This window comes from Peromyscus maniculatus, chromosome 2 (genome assembly GCF_049852395.1).
Source record: "Peromyscus maniculatus bairdii isolate BWxNUB_F1_BW_parent chromosome 2, HU_Pman_BW_mat_3.1, whole genome shotgun sequence".
Taxonomy (NCBI): Eukaryota; Metazoa; Chordata; class Mammalia; order Rodentia; family Cricetidae; genus Peromyscus; species Peromyscus maniculatus.
Genome location: NC_134853.1, coordinates 143082701 through 143099448, shown reverse-complemented (window position 1 = coordinate 143099448; position 16748 = coordinate 143082701). Strand labels below are relative to the sequence as shown.

The following is a 16748-nucleotide window of genomic DNA, read 5'->3' as shown; positions in this document are numbered from 1 at the left end:
TGGGGGAGGTTTTGAAAAAGTACGGTATTGTCGAGATGCCAAGTGGACTTAACCTTGCAGGGCCTAACTAAGGCCTTTCCTCCCAGACTCATCCCCCTCCACCCCCCCTTTCTGTTCCAACTAGAACGGTTCAGCCAAGTCCGGAGCGCCGCCCCAGCCCGCTGTATCTGCCAGAGGTGGCCTTCCAAAGGATGCTGGCGATGGAGCTGCGGAGCCTTGACCATTTCCTAGCCGGGCACCCTGACTTCTGTCCCTTTCCAGGGCCAGTGGCTGGACTCTGACCAACTCCCCTCACTAAAGGGGCCAGTCTTCACTGGCAGTTGCTGGTACTTGGCCCTCAGCCTGGGATGGCAACTTTGCAAGCAGCTGGGTTCACTCCCACATCGTCCTGGCTGAAGGCAGTACTGTGTTTGGAAATGTAGCCAACGAATACCCAGTCTTGAGTACTCGGATTCGGGCAGGCCAGCAGTGCTGGCCAGAGTGGTCTGGCCTGCTTTGGGGGTTCCAGGTGGTATTACTTGTTCATTTCATGCTTTGGGGGCTATCAGCCCCACAAAACACTTCAGCAGAGTCTTGATTAAAAGGAAACCTGTAGACAACTGGTGATGGACCTTTCCTTTCTGTCCCCCCTCCAAGACTTGATGGCTGGGGAGTGGGGAATCGGGAGAGAATGTCAACCAGGAACAAGGATGGGAAGTAATGCACAGGCACTACCAGATTTAAATAAGCATTTAATTAAGATTTCATTAGTATTTAATATTGCTTTTTCAATTCCAAAAAGTTAAATTTTCACTTCATAGCAGATATTTTAAAGTACAATATTAAGTTTATACAAAATGAGCAATTAAGCAAACACCATTATTTCACATTCTTCAAAAATACAAATTCGTATTCTTTTTTGGGTTTGGAAGTTTCTTCCTTTGGAAGTACTGAACCTGTAACGTTTTCATATCGCTCAGTGGAAGTCCGTTGTTCCCATGTTTTACATTTAAAATAAATTTGATACTTTTACATAATCCAAATAAAAGTATTTGGGACTTAAAAACTTGTCACCAAGACCACTGGCCAATGATTAGTGTGTGTTAGAAAAGAGAATTTGTGGCCTTTTCTGGCTAGGTCTGAGCCAGGTAGCCAGAAAAGCCTGTGTCCAGCTACCCTCCCCAACTGGAACTAGGGGTAAGTTCACAGGAAAAGGGAACAGTTGCCTAGAACTCCAACCTCAGTGACATTCTCTCCAAAGCACAACAGAAGACGCAGACTGTTGAGTCCAACAGCCCTCGGGAGGCCTGAGAACACAGAGGCCAGGGCAGACAAGCCCTGACTTGGCACCACGAGGGCAATAAGGATATTGCAAAAACACCTAGGTTTTGGTGGAAAAAAGTGTTACAAAAAAATTTCCTGTAAAAAAAAAAAATTAGAAACTGCATTGAGTTGAGAAAGTGACATGACATGATCACTTATTTTTGGCCCAGTAGGCCACCACCAAGGGAGCAGTGCATGGTTTTTAAATCCCACTTCTAGAAAAAGCTTGAACTGTAATATACCTTGACAGATCCAATAACTTGCATTTTTAGTGCAGACTGAGATGCCCTCTTGCCACCAGGAATAACAGTGAGAAATGCCCAGACTAAAGATCATCCTCCCTACGAGCAGGGGCATAAGAGATGAGACCTTTTTATCTTTGCTCCAAGAATATGCCAGAAACAGGCCAAACAGATTGACCAATCAGAAATATGAATCATCTGGCTTTGTGGCCAAACCTCTTCCACCTCAAATAAGAGATGGACAGTTTCCCATCTATGTCGCAGCGGAACCACTTGCAAACTGCATCTGTGGAAATCTTGCTCTGACTGAAGTGTATTTAAAATGCCTCTAGTCTGCAGCTGAGTTTTAAGATTAGGTGGGAGCCCATGAGGGAGGTTATTAGCGTCTTTATTACTGGATTTGGTGAGGCCCGGCAGTCTGCTTTGAACCAACATAGGACGTGCAGAGGGCAGTACAGAAATGGTTTGTATTGCCCACTCCTTTTTTCCAACGTATTTCTGATTTGGGGTGTTAAAAGAAAAAAAAAAAAAGCTGTAAAATGAGCAATCGTGGTGCAGTTCTACAAATCAATAGTTTCAGCGACACTGGAGAAGCCGTTACCATCAATGGATGGGATTACAAATATGAAAGTCTAGAAGGTGCCAGGTTTTTACCTGGAACAGCCTGTCCCTTCCGGGAATCATTTTGTCATGGTGAAGAGGGGAAAGCAGGGGGACAGAGAAGTGGCAGAAGGGGACTCAACAGGCAGAAGAAAACGGCTGCAGCAGCTCCTCGGAGGGCCTGAGGGGGCGCCCGGGACACAGGGAAGGTTGCATAGATGAGCAGCTGCTGAGATGCACGATAGTGTTTCCCTAGGGACAGCTTCAGCACCGGGCTGAGGGAGCAGAAAACCAGGCCGGGCCAGGGCCACATGGGATAGCGACTGTCAAGCTACACATATATTGCACCGAAGTAAGTGCTTTTCTTTTCACACCTCAACTTTATTCTGAGCAAAAAATAAAACTTTGTGGAAAGTATATATATGTATATATATATACACACACAACAGAAATTGCAGCAATTGGGTTAAAGATAAAGTAACCTAAAGTGCTTTTTATTTTATTATTTCTTTAATATACCAATATGAGGTTCTGCAATTTTGTCCCTCTGGACACATTCAGCATCATACAAAGCCTCAGGAAAACCTCATCTACCTCCATTACCCATCAGTCCACTGCCCTGGCTTGGAAAACTACCTTTTCCCATGTAGAGAAGCCCCCTTGCCTCTACCTAGAGAGGTCCCCACACCGCTAAGGCCTCTCCTTGGCATTGCACCATGATCTTCTAAACTAGAGTCGGAGTCAGTGAACGACACCACTCCAGTCACCAAACTGGTGCTGCCCATGAGCTTGGCCAGACCCTGGCAAGGAGACTGAGCCCCCTTCCTTCAGCCTTGCCCTCCTGTCTGGGAAGGGCCACATTTATAAGGCAGCTTGGTGGGACCAAGATTGCCTGGCCACCTCCAGGACCACCAGCTCCACTCTCCAGTCTTGTCGTGAACCAGCCTCTTGGAAGGGGCTAACCTGGAGAAGTGCCAGTGGTGGCCCAAGTGTGGTCTACAGGGTCACAATGGTGAAGGATGCCCTGGGAGGCAGAAAAGGCTTAAATCCACCTGCCAGAAGTCTCCCTTCTTAATCTTACCCTAAGTTCATTCCCCTGAGAAACCACTCTCCAGGAAGGTCTTTCTGGCTCTGGTTTAGCCAGGGGGCTCCCTCTTCTCTGAGGTCCTTGGCATTAGAGGCTGGGCTTGCAGGAGGATGAGGGAGAGCTGGAACAGCATGGAAGGAAAGCCTGTCTACCCTGTGGAGCACACCCGGCCCCGCACAACTCCTGATTTTAAACACATTCCTCAATTTCCGAAAGCTAGTTAGAGCTGAGTCTTGTGTTCTACAGTCACACAAAGACAAATACTTAACTCCTTCAACTGGAAACACGTCAGCCTCAACACTGCTTAAATGCTTCTTCTACACCCCTCAACTGTGGAGGAGTGAAAAGCCAATGACCCAGGAAGGGACCATTAAGAGCACAGCCCTAACTCACCAGGAAGCCATATTTAAGCCATTCAGACCTTTCACACATCCCCCCATGGCTCCTGTTTCCTATGTCAGCTCCCAGCGAACCAGAACCCCAGCCATCACCTTAGGGTACCATTCACTGCTCCCCTCAGAGGTTAGAAAGAAAACAGCAAGGGCCTGAGTGCAAAGCTTCCTGTGGGTGCAAGACCTAGAGACGGCCGAAGCCAACCTGCACCCAAGCAGCTGGTTCCCCAAGGAGGTCTAACCACTGTGCTAACAAAGGACTCTTCCTAGCTTACGGATTTCTGCCGAGGCCTACGGTACCCAAACCTACCAGCCGTTTGGGAAGAGGGCATGTAGAGTATCAGTAAGAAATTCACACTCTCAGTCAACTCCTGGAACGGGAAGTCAGCTGTACCCATTTCTCCCATTACTGCTGCCATGACTCTCTTGGTCAACTGTCCCTAAATATCTTGCCTTTAGACAAGAGCCTTCTAAAAGGGCACCATCCTGGCTGGCTCTGAGGGAAGGCCCAGGCAGCCGGAGGGTGATCCCTGCAGCTCTCTTGTCTTGTTTGGACACCGGCCCTTGCTCCTTGCAGGAGACAGAGGCCTCCTTCAGACCCTGGGCCCAGCTAGCCACTGAGCTTCCCAAGCACCAATGGCCACATTAGACAGCCGAAGGACAGCAACTCCCATTCTCCTATGGATTGTACTTACATCTGAAGAGGCAGTAACCTGGAACCAAAGGCAGGCAGATGGATATAATTCTATACACTAATAAAAAAATCCTATAACACAACTTAATGAAACATTCCAAATGAGGTAACTGACTGCAAGCTTCAGGCTTTTTGGTGGAAGGGGAATTTTTTGTTTTACCCTGAGTAGAAGATCATCGTTTTAGTTTTTTATTCCTTTTTGTTTAGAAATCACATCCTTGTTTGCACTGTACGAGGCTATATGCAAAATCTAGAGATGTGAGGGATGGAGATGGGAGGGAATAACCAAAAGCCTGGCTAGAACTGGGCACCACCGGCCGCTTCGTCCAACTCCCTTAGATCTGTACCTGCTCTGGAGAAGCAGCCCTCCTGCTCTGAGAAGAAAACACCAGCAATGGCAGCCAGACCCTGGCAGCCACTGGCCAGAAGCCACTGGCCTGTTCACTTCAGGATAAAATAGGCGCTTCCTCAGGACAGATGTGCTCCAAGCTTCCAGCCCTGACTGGAAGCACCGAGCAATGGAAAGAGCCAGGAAGGCAAAGACTGGGGCCTTGCTAGAGCCAGCTCTAGCACATTATTGACAGAGCTATCAACAACTGCCTCCGGGCCCTGCACACCCACTCATCACTATGGCCAGGGGGCTGGCAGCTGCCCGTGTGGACTGAGCAGGACACGGGGCAGGCCCCTCTGCACCTACTACTCCAAGCTCCACAGAAACAAAGCGCCAACAACCAAACAATCCCCCTGTCTAGCTCACACCTCACACCTGCCCTTGCCACTACCGCTTCCACGGAGGCGGTGGTCTGGCCCTCCAGACAGGTGTGTCGCCTCAGATTAAAAAAGCCGGAGGAGCAACACCAGCACACTGAACTCTCCTGCCCAATCCACAATGACCCCAGTGCAAATGATGGGCAGTACCAAATTGATGGAAACCACACCCTTTCATTTAGAACTTTTATGCATACCAGTAACCTTAATTTCCAAGTTCACATAACAATAAGCAAAAGTGACATACAGTGCAGCCAGACAGTTCACTTATAACTTAGCTTTTTTTTTTCTTTTTTTTTTTTTGTTTTCCTCCAAAGATCAGTTCCTTAAAATGGATGTTCCTGGGATATGAGTAAAGAAAATATGTCTGAAAGGTGAGGCTTTCAGATGGCAGATTTCTTCATCCTTCCAATTTCTGACCCCATGACGGCAGCCTCACACCCGATACTTCCTGCTCACCCTGTTCCTGGAGGGGCGCGCACAGGCCCTTCCCCTGGCGACGCTGCCGGCCAGGCGCGTCTTCTCTACCCCTGCAGTGGCGCTTCACTGTGAACTGGATTGGACGGGTGTCCAGGCTCTGAAAGGACAGGAACTTTGACACATCCATGGCACTTAGCATTTCAGAGGGTCTGAGGAGCCTCAGCCTGTCTGCTTTGCTCACAGGAAGAGGGTCCGGTGGAGGAGGATGAGGGGGCCGGGGGGAGGGAGAAGTCTAGGGCGGTAACTGAAGGCTGGGCCCGTCAGGAGGCTGGGGGTTCAGCTCTGGAGGGGGTGGGGAGGCACAGCCTTTCCTCCGGCTGGCCGCCCGCTCCTTCGCAGAGTCCCGGCAAGCGCACTGGCACTGGCAGGCCTCCTCTTGTTTGATGATGATGACAGGAACACTGAGGCCGATCTGCTGGACAGAGCTCCCTGTGAGAGAGGAGGCGAGAGAGACTGCTCTTCAGATTGCCATGGGAGCAGGGACGAGGGAGAAACGACTGCTGAGGAGCCAGGCGGGATAGGTGGGAAGGATGCCATGCTTACACTGCCCAGGTTCCGTCTCAGGGAAAAGGCCTGCCAGGTGTCCCCCATCCCTCCCTTCTTAGAAGAGCCACCCACACACTCTAGATGCACCCTGTCCGTCTCTGCTGCCCATCTGTGCAGGCCACGGCGAATGCCTTTCTTCCCGTCTTCAGATAGTGCTGCTCTTTGGAAGAACTACTCTCCTCTTTCAAGGTCCAGCTGACTCTCTCTGCCCTCTTCCTGGCCCAGGTAGTGTTCCCTACACCCAGTGGCCGCCAGCCTCAGCAGCAGGCAAGTGCACACGGCACTGCTGCTGGCTTCTGCACCCTCTCCACACTGCCCAGGACCTGCTTTCTAAGGACCCCCAGCTCCTTGGGACCCTGTCTGACCTATGGGAGATGTCGGCTGGTCTCTGACACAGCCAGCCTGGTATGTGCACACATTCATATCACGTTCATGTGCATCATGTACACATATGGTCTGGATTTAGCCAGGTTCTGTGTACAACAGAGCTGAAGGCTGGCGAGAGGACACAGGGTGGGAACGAGGCGGTCAGAGCTCTCTTACAGGTTCATGTACAATCTTAGGGGAGTCAATGAGTCTCCTTGGGCCCCACTTTTTTTATTTGTTTTTTTTTCTTGAAACATTTTCTCTGTGTAGAACAGGCTGTCTTGGAACTCACAGAGATCTAACTGCCTCTGCCTCTCGAGTGCTGGGATTAAAGACATGTGCCACCACTGCCTGGCTAGGTCCCAGTTTTTCTCTCTCCTTCCATTTACCTTTATTTCACCCACTTAATTATTTCAGTCAGCCTGCCACTGCAGGATTTTTACCAGCCTGGCCTAGAATTCACTACAGAGCCCAGGATAACCCGGAGCTGAATTCTCTCACTCCTGCCTTAGCCCACAGTGCCGGCAGCACAGGCACGCACCCCCATGCCTAGTTCTCGGTTTAATACATAAAAAGAAAAAGTTTCAAATGAAAGGTCTGGCTAGGGGATATAGCTCAGTGGTAGGAAGTTTGACTAACATGCATGAGCTTCTGGGTTCAAGCCTTAATACCAGCAAAAGAAGAAAAAAGAAAAAGAAAACTGCACTCCAATGAAAGGACCTTTCAGCTCCGCGAGTCTCTGACCCAGATGCTGCTGCTGCTGCTGCTTACTGTAATTAGAAAAGAGCCCCGTGAATTAACAACTGCCCTCTTTAGCATTAACTGTGATTTAACCTGGTTTCCCCTGGTTCCGCGTCCAAGCTCCGTCAAGGGGAAGCACTTAGACAGGTAAAGAATGGAGCTGCATTTTCACCAGCAGCAGCAGCAGCAGCAGCAGCAGCAGCAGCAGCAGCAGCAGCACACCAGCTTCTGGTCGCCACGAGAACACAGGCTCCTCAGTAAACAGTGGAAGGTCAACTTCACTGAGGCTGTCTCAGGATTTTAAAAACCCCTAGAACCTGAAGCAAGGACAGAGAGCCGGAGGACTTTCTTTGAAAGCTGACGTGGAATTACGTACCTGTGCTACTGGCCACTGGGACTGCAGTGGTGAAATAGACCTGCTCGACTTTCGATGCTTGCTGCTAAGGGAAACAACAACACAACACAATGGTCACACTGACGGCCACCCCAGTGCGGCAGCCATCCAAGGCTCCAAAGCCTCCCCGGTTGTCGTGGTCACCCAAGAAGATAGAAAACCCTCAGTGTTCCGGCATTTCTGTACTGAAGGGTGTTTTGTTTGGGCGCTGATATGAGGTCACTGCACTGTTTGACATTCCATGCTGACATTATAGCTAGCTTTGTCCCCGTTACTTGGCTGTCTCCCAGCTGCCTGTCCAGTGGATTGTATTTGTCCAAAGACCCCTCCGAGGTTGCTTTTCTCAAGCGACGGCCTTCTTAGAGGGAGTCCTGGGCTAGCTTTGTCCATCCCAATTCTGTGAGAGCTGCAAAGTTCCTTTTGACCCCTCAGGGTCTAGACTGACCCCCCAGGGCAGGCTAAGGCTATCTATCTATCCTGAGCATGCAGTACTCCGAGGGCTCAGGAGAGTCCTGCTCTGGGTCTTGGATTTGGCTACACCAGATTTATGTCCAGGCTCGGTCACCTGTCAGGCAAGTGAATGGACTTTTTCATTTGTTTTTGTTTTGTCTTATGAAACAAGCTCTAACTATGTAGCCCAGGCTGGCCATGAACTTGTGATCCACCTGCTTCCACCTCTCATGCTGACACTGTAGCCAAGTGACTTAAGTCATTAGAGCCTCAGTTTCCTATTAAGGCTGAGATGATAACTGGAGGGCCGCCCACAGGCCTCTCAAGATGAATGAGGTGGTACATGAGAACAGAGTCAGGACACATCAGCCTTTGTATTGTTCCTATGAAGACCATACATTGTGCAGAGGCACACAGCACTCAGGCTAGAAGGTCAGGAGTTCAAGGCCAGCCTTGGCTGCATAGTGAGTTTGAGACCAGACCTAATGTAAGATACCGTCTCAAAAACTAAAACAAGCAAAAAACCTGTACTAGAGCCGGGGCGGCGGTGGTGGCACACACCTTTAATCCCAGCACCCGGGAGGCAGAGCCAGGCGGATCTCTGTGAGTTCGAGGCCAGCCTGGTCTACTGAGCGAGATCCAGGAAAGGCACAAAGCTACACAGAGAAACCATGTCTCGGAGGAAAAAAACAACAACAAAAACCTGTACTAGAATCTCACTTTACTTCCTATTACATTAAAGGGTTTCTGGGAGTTGGAGAGACGGCTCAGCATCTGAGAGTAACTGGTTGCTCTTCCAGAGGACCAGAGTTCAATTCCCAGCATCTACACAGTAGCACAAAGAGGCATCTACCTGGCAGTCTCTATCTCTAGTTCCAGGGGATCCAGTGCCCTCTTTTGGCCTCCACAGGCACTGCACACATGTGGTACACAGACATACATGCAAGCAAAATATCCATATACATAAGAGCACAAAAACTGTTCTTATCTTAAAGGGACTTTTTGGTTTTTCGAGACAGGGTTTCTCTGTGTAGCTTTGCGCCTTTCCTGGAACTCACTTGGTAGCCCAGGCTGGCCTCGAACTCACAGAGATCTGCCTGCCTCTGCCTCTCAATTTTAATTCTAATTTAAAACACAACAAAGTGTGCTTCAGTATGAGTCTCGGAAGAATTTTGGTTTCTGGCTAAGATACAGACAGAACTATAAAATGAAACGAGTGATAGACAGCTGAGGAATGAGTTCAGCGGGAGAGCACTTGTATAGGTTTAGTCCCTGACACAGGGATAAAAGAGAAAAGATGGGAGACAGGAGTGTCCGGTCTTCCCCCACCACCCCTTTTTTCTTTCCTTTTTATGGGTGTGTGTGTGTGTGTGTGTGTGTGTGTGTGTGTGTGTGTGTGTGTAGATACAGGATCTGGCTTTATAGCCCAGGCTGGCCTTAAACTTAGTTCTCTAGCCCGACACCTGAGCAAAGGGATTACAGGTAAGAGACCACATGTAAATCTATGTAAATGATTCCCAGGGAAAGAATGGCATTTGTTTTAACAGCTCCGCAAGGGCAGATTCAGGAACAACAGACTCTAGGCAGGCAGACTGGAAGAGAATACTGCAAAGGCCATTCCAAGGACTGACCATCTCACTCACAGGTGGCTGCCAGGCCATTTCTACACTGTCTTTCCAGTTTGTTTACAGCCGGCACAAATCTCCCTCTGGAGTCCCTGCTACTTTCCACCCAGTCCCTAGTCATGGCTCAAGGCCCACTTGATCTGTGTGCCGGTGCGCGCCTCTGAGTGCCTGTTTTCAAGACTCCATTTTGCCTTGGATGGACCGGTCACTCTATGGCTTCTGAGGGCACCAGGCTAGCACATGGTGGACAGACATACAGACAACACATTCATATACAAAAATTAAAAATAAAACTGGAAAAAAAAAACTAAGAGAGAGCTGGCAAGATAGCGGAGCCTGGTGTGGTGGCGCAGGCCTGCAATCCCAGCACTCGGGAGGCAGAGGCAGGTGGATCTCTGCGTTTAATGAGATTCTGGACAACCAGGGCTGTAGAGACCCGATCTAAAAACACACATACAAACAAAAAATACAAAAAAACTTAGTAGGTAGAGACACCTGCCACCAAGAAATGTCTCCCACAAATTGGCCTCTGACTTCCACACACATGCCGTGCACATGTGTGCCCTCTCAACAATAAGTAAACATCCTAAAAGAGTGCACAGTCAAGCCGGGTGGTGGTGGTGCTCGCCTTTACTCCCAGCACTCGGGGGCAGAGGCAGGTGGATCTCTGTGAGTTCGAGGCCAGCCTGGTCTATAGAGTGAGATCCAGGACAGGCACCAAAACTACACAGAGAAACCCTGTCTTGAAAACAAAACAAAACAAGAAAAACCTAAAAAACAAAAAACAAACAACAACAAAAAAAGAGTGCACAGTCACCCCATTCACGTAAGAGCTCTACGAAAGGGCTTCTTTACTTTGTTTTGCTTCACTGCTGGTAATATTGGGCTCTTTGCCCATTGGTAATATTAATATTTTAGTCTCTTTCCTTGAATGTACATCTTAAAATAAATCATGCTTTTCATTTCTCTGTATCCTCCAGCATAGAATCTGGCAAATACTAGGCTCTCAAAATACACCAACACGGCAGCCAAGCGGTTTCCAGAGTCAAGACCAAATGCATTCTTAGAAAAGTCCTCTGGCCTGGGACGTGCTCAGTGGTGGACTATTAGCCCAGCATGTGTATGGCAACGGGTCTGACCCCTTGCACTGCAAAAAGAAAAGAAGAAAGTGAACAGATCCGCTTCCCTGACACATTCCTGGGCCTCTGGGGTCTGTTGACTGCTCTCTTGCAGAGAGAGTCCAACCTTTGGATGTTACATACAAGTTGATGATGTGGTCTGCCAATGCTGAGCCAAACCACTGCCATCCTGGGACACATGCAGCCAGCCCATAGGCCACAGGCTGGGAGTGTCTGTGTGGCACTAGACGATGTGATTAGCTTTAGAAGAAATGTTCGTTCAGGTGTGTTGTTTGTCTTCGTCTTTAACTTAGATACCAATCCACTCCCCTGGATCTGCAACACTTTACTGGGAGAAACAGCTACATGGATTCAGGTTTCAAGGTAGACAAGCTAGCCACTTCCCCTGTGAAACAACAGACCGAAGGCTGCTGCACTCCGTGGTAGAGCACTGTCTAGCACGTGGGAAGGTTCAATCCCCATTACCACTAGAAAGAAGAAAGGAAGGAGGGAAGGGACATGTCCTCTGTAGACACCGCACCCCCCAGTGTGATTCCGAGTAATACTTACAATTGGGTCCTGGTTTTGGGGTGAACTGGTGGCACCGTTCAATAACCACTGTAAGTTCTGCTCTCCCATGACTAGGCTGGACTGCAGGATGGCCGTGTTGGGAGTTGGGGTGATGGTTATGGTGGGATTATTAGTTAGGACAGAGTTGGCACCCAGGGGCAGAGTCTGGACCATAGCAGGCAGGGGCTCAGTAGTACTTTGTGGTGGGGCTGGTGCTGCCACGCCCGATGCCACTGCTGCTGCTGATGCAGGAGCCCCAGCAACAACAGAAAGTCCTGGTACGATGGTCTGGGGTGGCGCCTGGGGGTGCGGCAGGAACTCTTGATGATTAGCAGCAAACTGTGTGCTGTGGGGAACAGGCACTTCTGGAGGTTGTAAGAGGGCAGGGGGGCTGCCAAACGCAGCTGCCTGGGAGCCAGGTCCTAGGGAGGGGGCCGGTGGAGGAGCGGACGGAGCTGAGGCTGGGAGCAAGGGCTGGGGAGGCTCAGAGATGCCAGGCTGCAGCACGAGCGGAAGGGATAAAGACGCCGCATTCCCTGCAGGTGGTGGAACATCACTGACTGACTCTGCATCACCGTTCAAACTCTCAATCAAGGCAGCTGGCAAGGCAAAGAAGAAGAAACGTGTATCCACATCCCGAGCTTCATGGGCACCGCAAAAACAGTCTTTATGGGCCAATCACTTCACTGCTAGCTGGCCTGGCTTCCTGATCAAGCACACTTTATAAAGACGAGTACTAAAGGAAATGAACTAGCACAAAAGTATCCTGTGCTGCTTCTGCAAAGAGAAGAGGCAAGCTTTCTGGCGTGACTCGTCAGAAGACATCTGGCAGCGGAAAGCTGTACTGACAGGCATTCCACTCTGGCAGTGTTACCTACACGTCAGAAGCCTCATTTGTGGGTCCCACCCATTCATGAACGGAGCAGCACAAGGAAGGAAAAACGTCCACAGCTCCTGCTGTTCTTTTAAATCCAACAAGAGTTTGCAAAGGAGACCTTCCCTATGCATCCAAGGGAGTTGGGGAAAGATGGACTGAACAGTGAAAACATACCTGTCTGCAGAGGATCATCTTGAATTGCAGGGTCATCTGAATTCTGGAATATGGATTCAAAGATGATTGCTGGTGAAATTGTGCTGAGGTCCTGGTCCTGTGCCTGATGGGGAGAAAGGTGAGATTTGTCATCCTGAGAAAGTCTTCCCCTTGACTAACATAAACAAAGCAGGGCACCTAGAATGACCTTTTGATGAGATTCCTGTTCCTTTCTCCCTTTTGTAGGTACTGGAGACTGAACACAGGGCCCTGCACACCTCAGGCAAGCATTCCTCCACTCCCGAGCTACATCCCCAGTACTCATATTTTTTTGTTCTGAGACAGGGTCTCACTAAATTGCTCAAGTGGTACTGTCTACTGCCATGGTCCTTGAGCACCAGGATCACAGGTGTGGACCATCACGGCCAACATTCAGCTCCACCTCCTCACAGGACACGTGTTTCCCTGACACTGAGCCACGAGGAATCAGCAGCTCTGACCTGCAAGTCAATGACCAGTTTTTGTAAAGTTTCACTGGAATGCAGGCACTCACACAGGGAGACTGTTTTCACAATACATCAGCAGAGGCAAGGAGCTGGGACACACTATGGGTTCCACAAAGCCTGAAATGTTTACTCTAGCATGTTTAAGTACAGGGGGCTTGGGGATGGGATGGGGCTTGGGGGTGGGGCGTACCCTGGACTCATATGGTGCTAACAATCATCTGTAACTCTAGTTCAAGGAGTTTCAACACCCTTTTCCAGCTTCCATGGGCAACAGTCATGCAGTGTGCAAGCAAAACACTCATGTACATAAAAATAAATCTAAATCTTCTAAACCCTGTTTAAAAAAACCAAATCCTACATACAAATGAGATCATAGTCTGAATATTACTGCTATAATATGCCTCATGGAAACTCACGTTAATTGAGCCAAAATGATTCCTTTTTTAAAAAGAGAAAGAAACTCATGCTAGGGCTTAATTCCCATAAAGCTTAGGGAGTTGGGATCAGGTAAGGTCACTGGAGTGAGGTCTAACACTCAGTGCTACTGGCTTCAAAAAAAGGGAAAAGGCCAGGCCTGGCAGCACAAGCCTTTATCTAAGCAATTGGGAAGCAGAGATGGGTGGGTCTTCGTCAGTTCCACACTAGGCTGGTCTACACAGTGAGATCCAGGATAGCCGGTCTAAAAAAAAGAAAGAGACCAGGGCATACACACTGAACCTTCCTGCCAAAAAGGCCACCACTAAAGCCAGATGTGGCACACACCTGCCGTCCCAGTATACAAGAGTCCAAGGCCAGCCCAAGTTCAAGGCTAGCCTGGGCTACATGTGGAGACTCCTGTCCCCCAAATAATGGAGGTGGGTTAAGGGCTCAGTCTGTGATGTGTTTGTCAATGGATGCCTAGCACCCACACCCCCACAAAATAAATGAATCAATATAAGCATGACAATAACAAAAGGCAGATACAGTGGTGCATGTCTGTGACCCCAGCACTGGGCAGGCAGAGTCAGGATGATTCCGGAGCCTGCTGACCAGCCAATCCAGCCACAGTGGTGAGCTCCAGGTTCAGTAAGAGACCTTGTCCCCAAAACTAAAGTGGAGAGTGACAGAGGAAGACACCTGACGATGACCTCTGGCCTCCACCAGCATGAGCATGACTGTACACCTGCACACACACACCCTGCCCATCACAAGTGTACACCTGCACACACAGGAATACACACACACACCCTGCCCATCACAAGTGTACACCTGCACACACACACACACCCTGCCCATCACAAGTGTACACCTGCACACACACACACCCTGCCCATCACAACTGTACACCTGCACACACAGGAATACACACACACCCAGCCCATCACGGCTGTACACCTGCACACACAGGAACACACACACTCAGCTCATAATGACTGTACACCTGCACACACAGGAACACACACTCAGCTCATAATGACTGTACACCTGCACACACAGGAACACACACACTCAGCTCATAATGACTGTACACCTGCACACACAGGAACACACACACACATCCACCCATCAACTTTGGGCTTCCAGAACATGAGTCAAAGTAAATATCTTTTCTGTAAAACTTCGTATGTGGTATTTGTTATCAGCAATAGAACACAGACTGAAACAATTCCCTGCAGTTTGCCCCGTTTCTGTAGTAGTGACATAATCTTTCAAGGTCATTACATAGTATCTATGACATTCTAACATGTGCCACAGTAAGAAATCAAACCAACCTAAGAACCTCAGTGACAAAAAACAGAGAAAGCCTTATACTTAACAAAATGGCAGAGGTCAAAGGCATTTAAAAACTAAAAGGTGGCGCTGCAGAGATGATTCAGTGGTTAAGGACACATTGCTCTTGCAGAGCTCAGTTCCCAGTACCCATGTCTCACAACCACCTGGAACTCAAACTCCAGAGGAATCTGTGCTTCTGGCCTCCGTGGGTACCTGCACATACCTTGCCCATACAGACAAGATTTAACAAAACGAAAGGAAGCTACAATTCTGCCCACTGTCCACTTCCATTTCAGAGTTCTACATGACAAAGGCCCACAAAAGTCCAGGAAAGCAGGGTGGCAGCAGGGCAGGACCGGAATGCTCTGACATCCTGGAGCAGATGCACCTGAGTCATCTAGACCAGTAAATCCTGGAACAGTGCAAGCCAGGGACCTCCAAAGTTTAAGTCAGGGTTAGAATACAGGTTTTATGTGAACTGCAAATAAAAGCAATCCATGGTGTCTCTTGCCTAAAACCGCAGGGTCCTGGAGACTGAGGATGAGCAGTATGTTAAAGCTGGCCTGGACTCCAGGGTAAGGTATTGTCTCAAAAGAACAAATTTAAAAATGAGGGGGAAAATTGGGAAGGAGCAAGACAAAGAGGGACCTTGGGGATGGGTCAGGGGATAAAGGGTAAAGGTGTTTGCCACACAAGTGTGAAGACCTGAGTTTGAATACCCAGAAGACACAGAAAAGCTAGACAGAGCAGCGTGAGCCTATGCGGTCCCAGCACTCCACAGCCAAAGAAATGGGAGACAGAATGCCCAGCTGAGAGCCCAGTGAGCCTGAGGGAAAAACAGCAGAGACTCTGCAGCCTCCAAGGAACAGGGAAGGTGAGGACCAACATCTGAGGCTATGCTGACTTGTGCACAGTGTTTTCAATAACATGTGGAGGGAGGGGAGGGGGGGGGAGGGGAGAGGGAGGGTGTGTACTCTGTATAAGAAGGGTTTTATGGCTCATGCTTATAATTCCAGACAGAGACAGGAGGACTGCTGTGAGTTTGAGGCCAGCATTGACTGACTATACAGCCAGATCCTATTTCAAAAGAAGACACTGTACTATAAATCAAAGTAAAACCTATCTTTGGGTGGGACTCTGTCCCAGCTGCCAGCTTATCATCTTCCAGGCACTCTGCAACAACTCTGCTCGTGGGACAGAGAGCTCAAGGGCTGCCTTGCTGCTGGGCAGGACGTGTGACTGGGGCTGTCCCCCAGGGTGGGGGTCCTCAGTTACGGAACTGCTTCAGAGGCAATCACCCTACTCTGATTCCATCTGCTGCGAGAACCAAGAGGGAGCCAGGGGGGTGGTGCAGGCCTTTAATCCCAGCACATGGGAAGAGAGACAGGGGGATCTCTGTGAGTTCAAAGCCAAAACAAAACCAACCAACCAACCAAAAAGAAGTAAGGGGGAAGTGCAGTCACCGACTAGCTGTATGAGGGAGAATGGCGGCAGCCTCTGCAGCAGCAGCAGCTCCAGCTCCCTACCCAGCTGTGTTAGGACTAAGGCCAAGGCTGGGACTTTCAGATTCTGCATTGTGTCCTGAAAAGTCAATCTCTCTCTCTCTAAATCTCTCTCTCTCTCTCTCTCTCTCTCTCTCTCTCTCTCTCTCTCTCTCTCTCTTCTCTCTCTCTCTCTCTCTCTCTCTCTCTCTCTCTCTCTCTCTCTCTCTCTCCACACACACATACACAGAGGGGGGGGGAGAGGGAGAGAGAGAAAAAAAAGTAAAGAGGAGGAAGGGAGGGAGAGAGTGAGAGAGAGGGGGAGGAAGGGGGGAGGAAGGGAGGGAGGGAGGGAGGGAAGGGGGCAGGAAGGGAAGGAGGGAGGGAGGGAGGGAGGGAGGGAGGAAGGAAGGAAGGAAGGAAGGAAGGAAGGAAGGAAGGAAGGAAGGAAGGAAGGAAGGAAGGAAGGAGGAAGAAAGGAAGGAGGCAGGCTAGCATTGTTGCTTGAGCACATATAATCCCAGAGCTGTAGGAGGCCAAGACAAGAGAATCCCACCAGCCCTAGTTCCAGAGCAAGGTGCCTGCCATCCTCCTTTGACCTCAT

At 49.5% G+C, this 16748-nt stretch overlaps 1 protein-coding gene across 1 annotated transcript in view; it reads right to left on the bottom strand.

Annotated features, from left to right (window-relative positions):
* Positions 1-5257: 5257 nt before the first annotated feature.
* The window catches only part of Mtf1 (metal regulatory transcription factor 1), a 46470-nt gene continuing 34979 nt past the window's right edge, over positions 5258-16748 (bottom strand). The window contains 6 exon segments of the mRNA XM_076565047.1: positions 5258-5714; positions 5716-5800; positions 5803-5994; positions 7595-7658; positions 11376-11974; positions 12427-12529. Coding sequence (XP_076421162.1) covers positions 5486-5714; positions 5716-5800; positions 5803-5994; positions 7595-7658; positions 11376-11974; positions 12427-12529 — 1272 coding nt within the window. The 3' untranslated portion in view covers positions 5258-5485.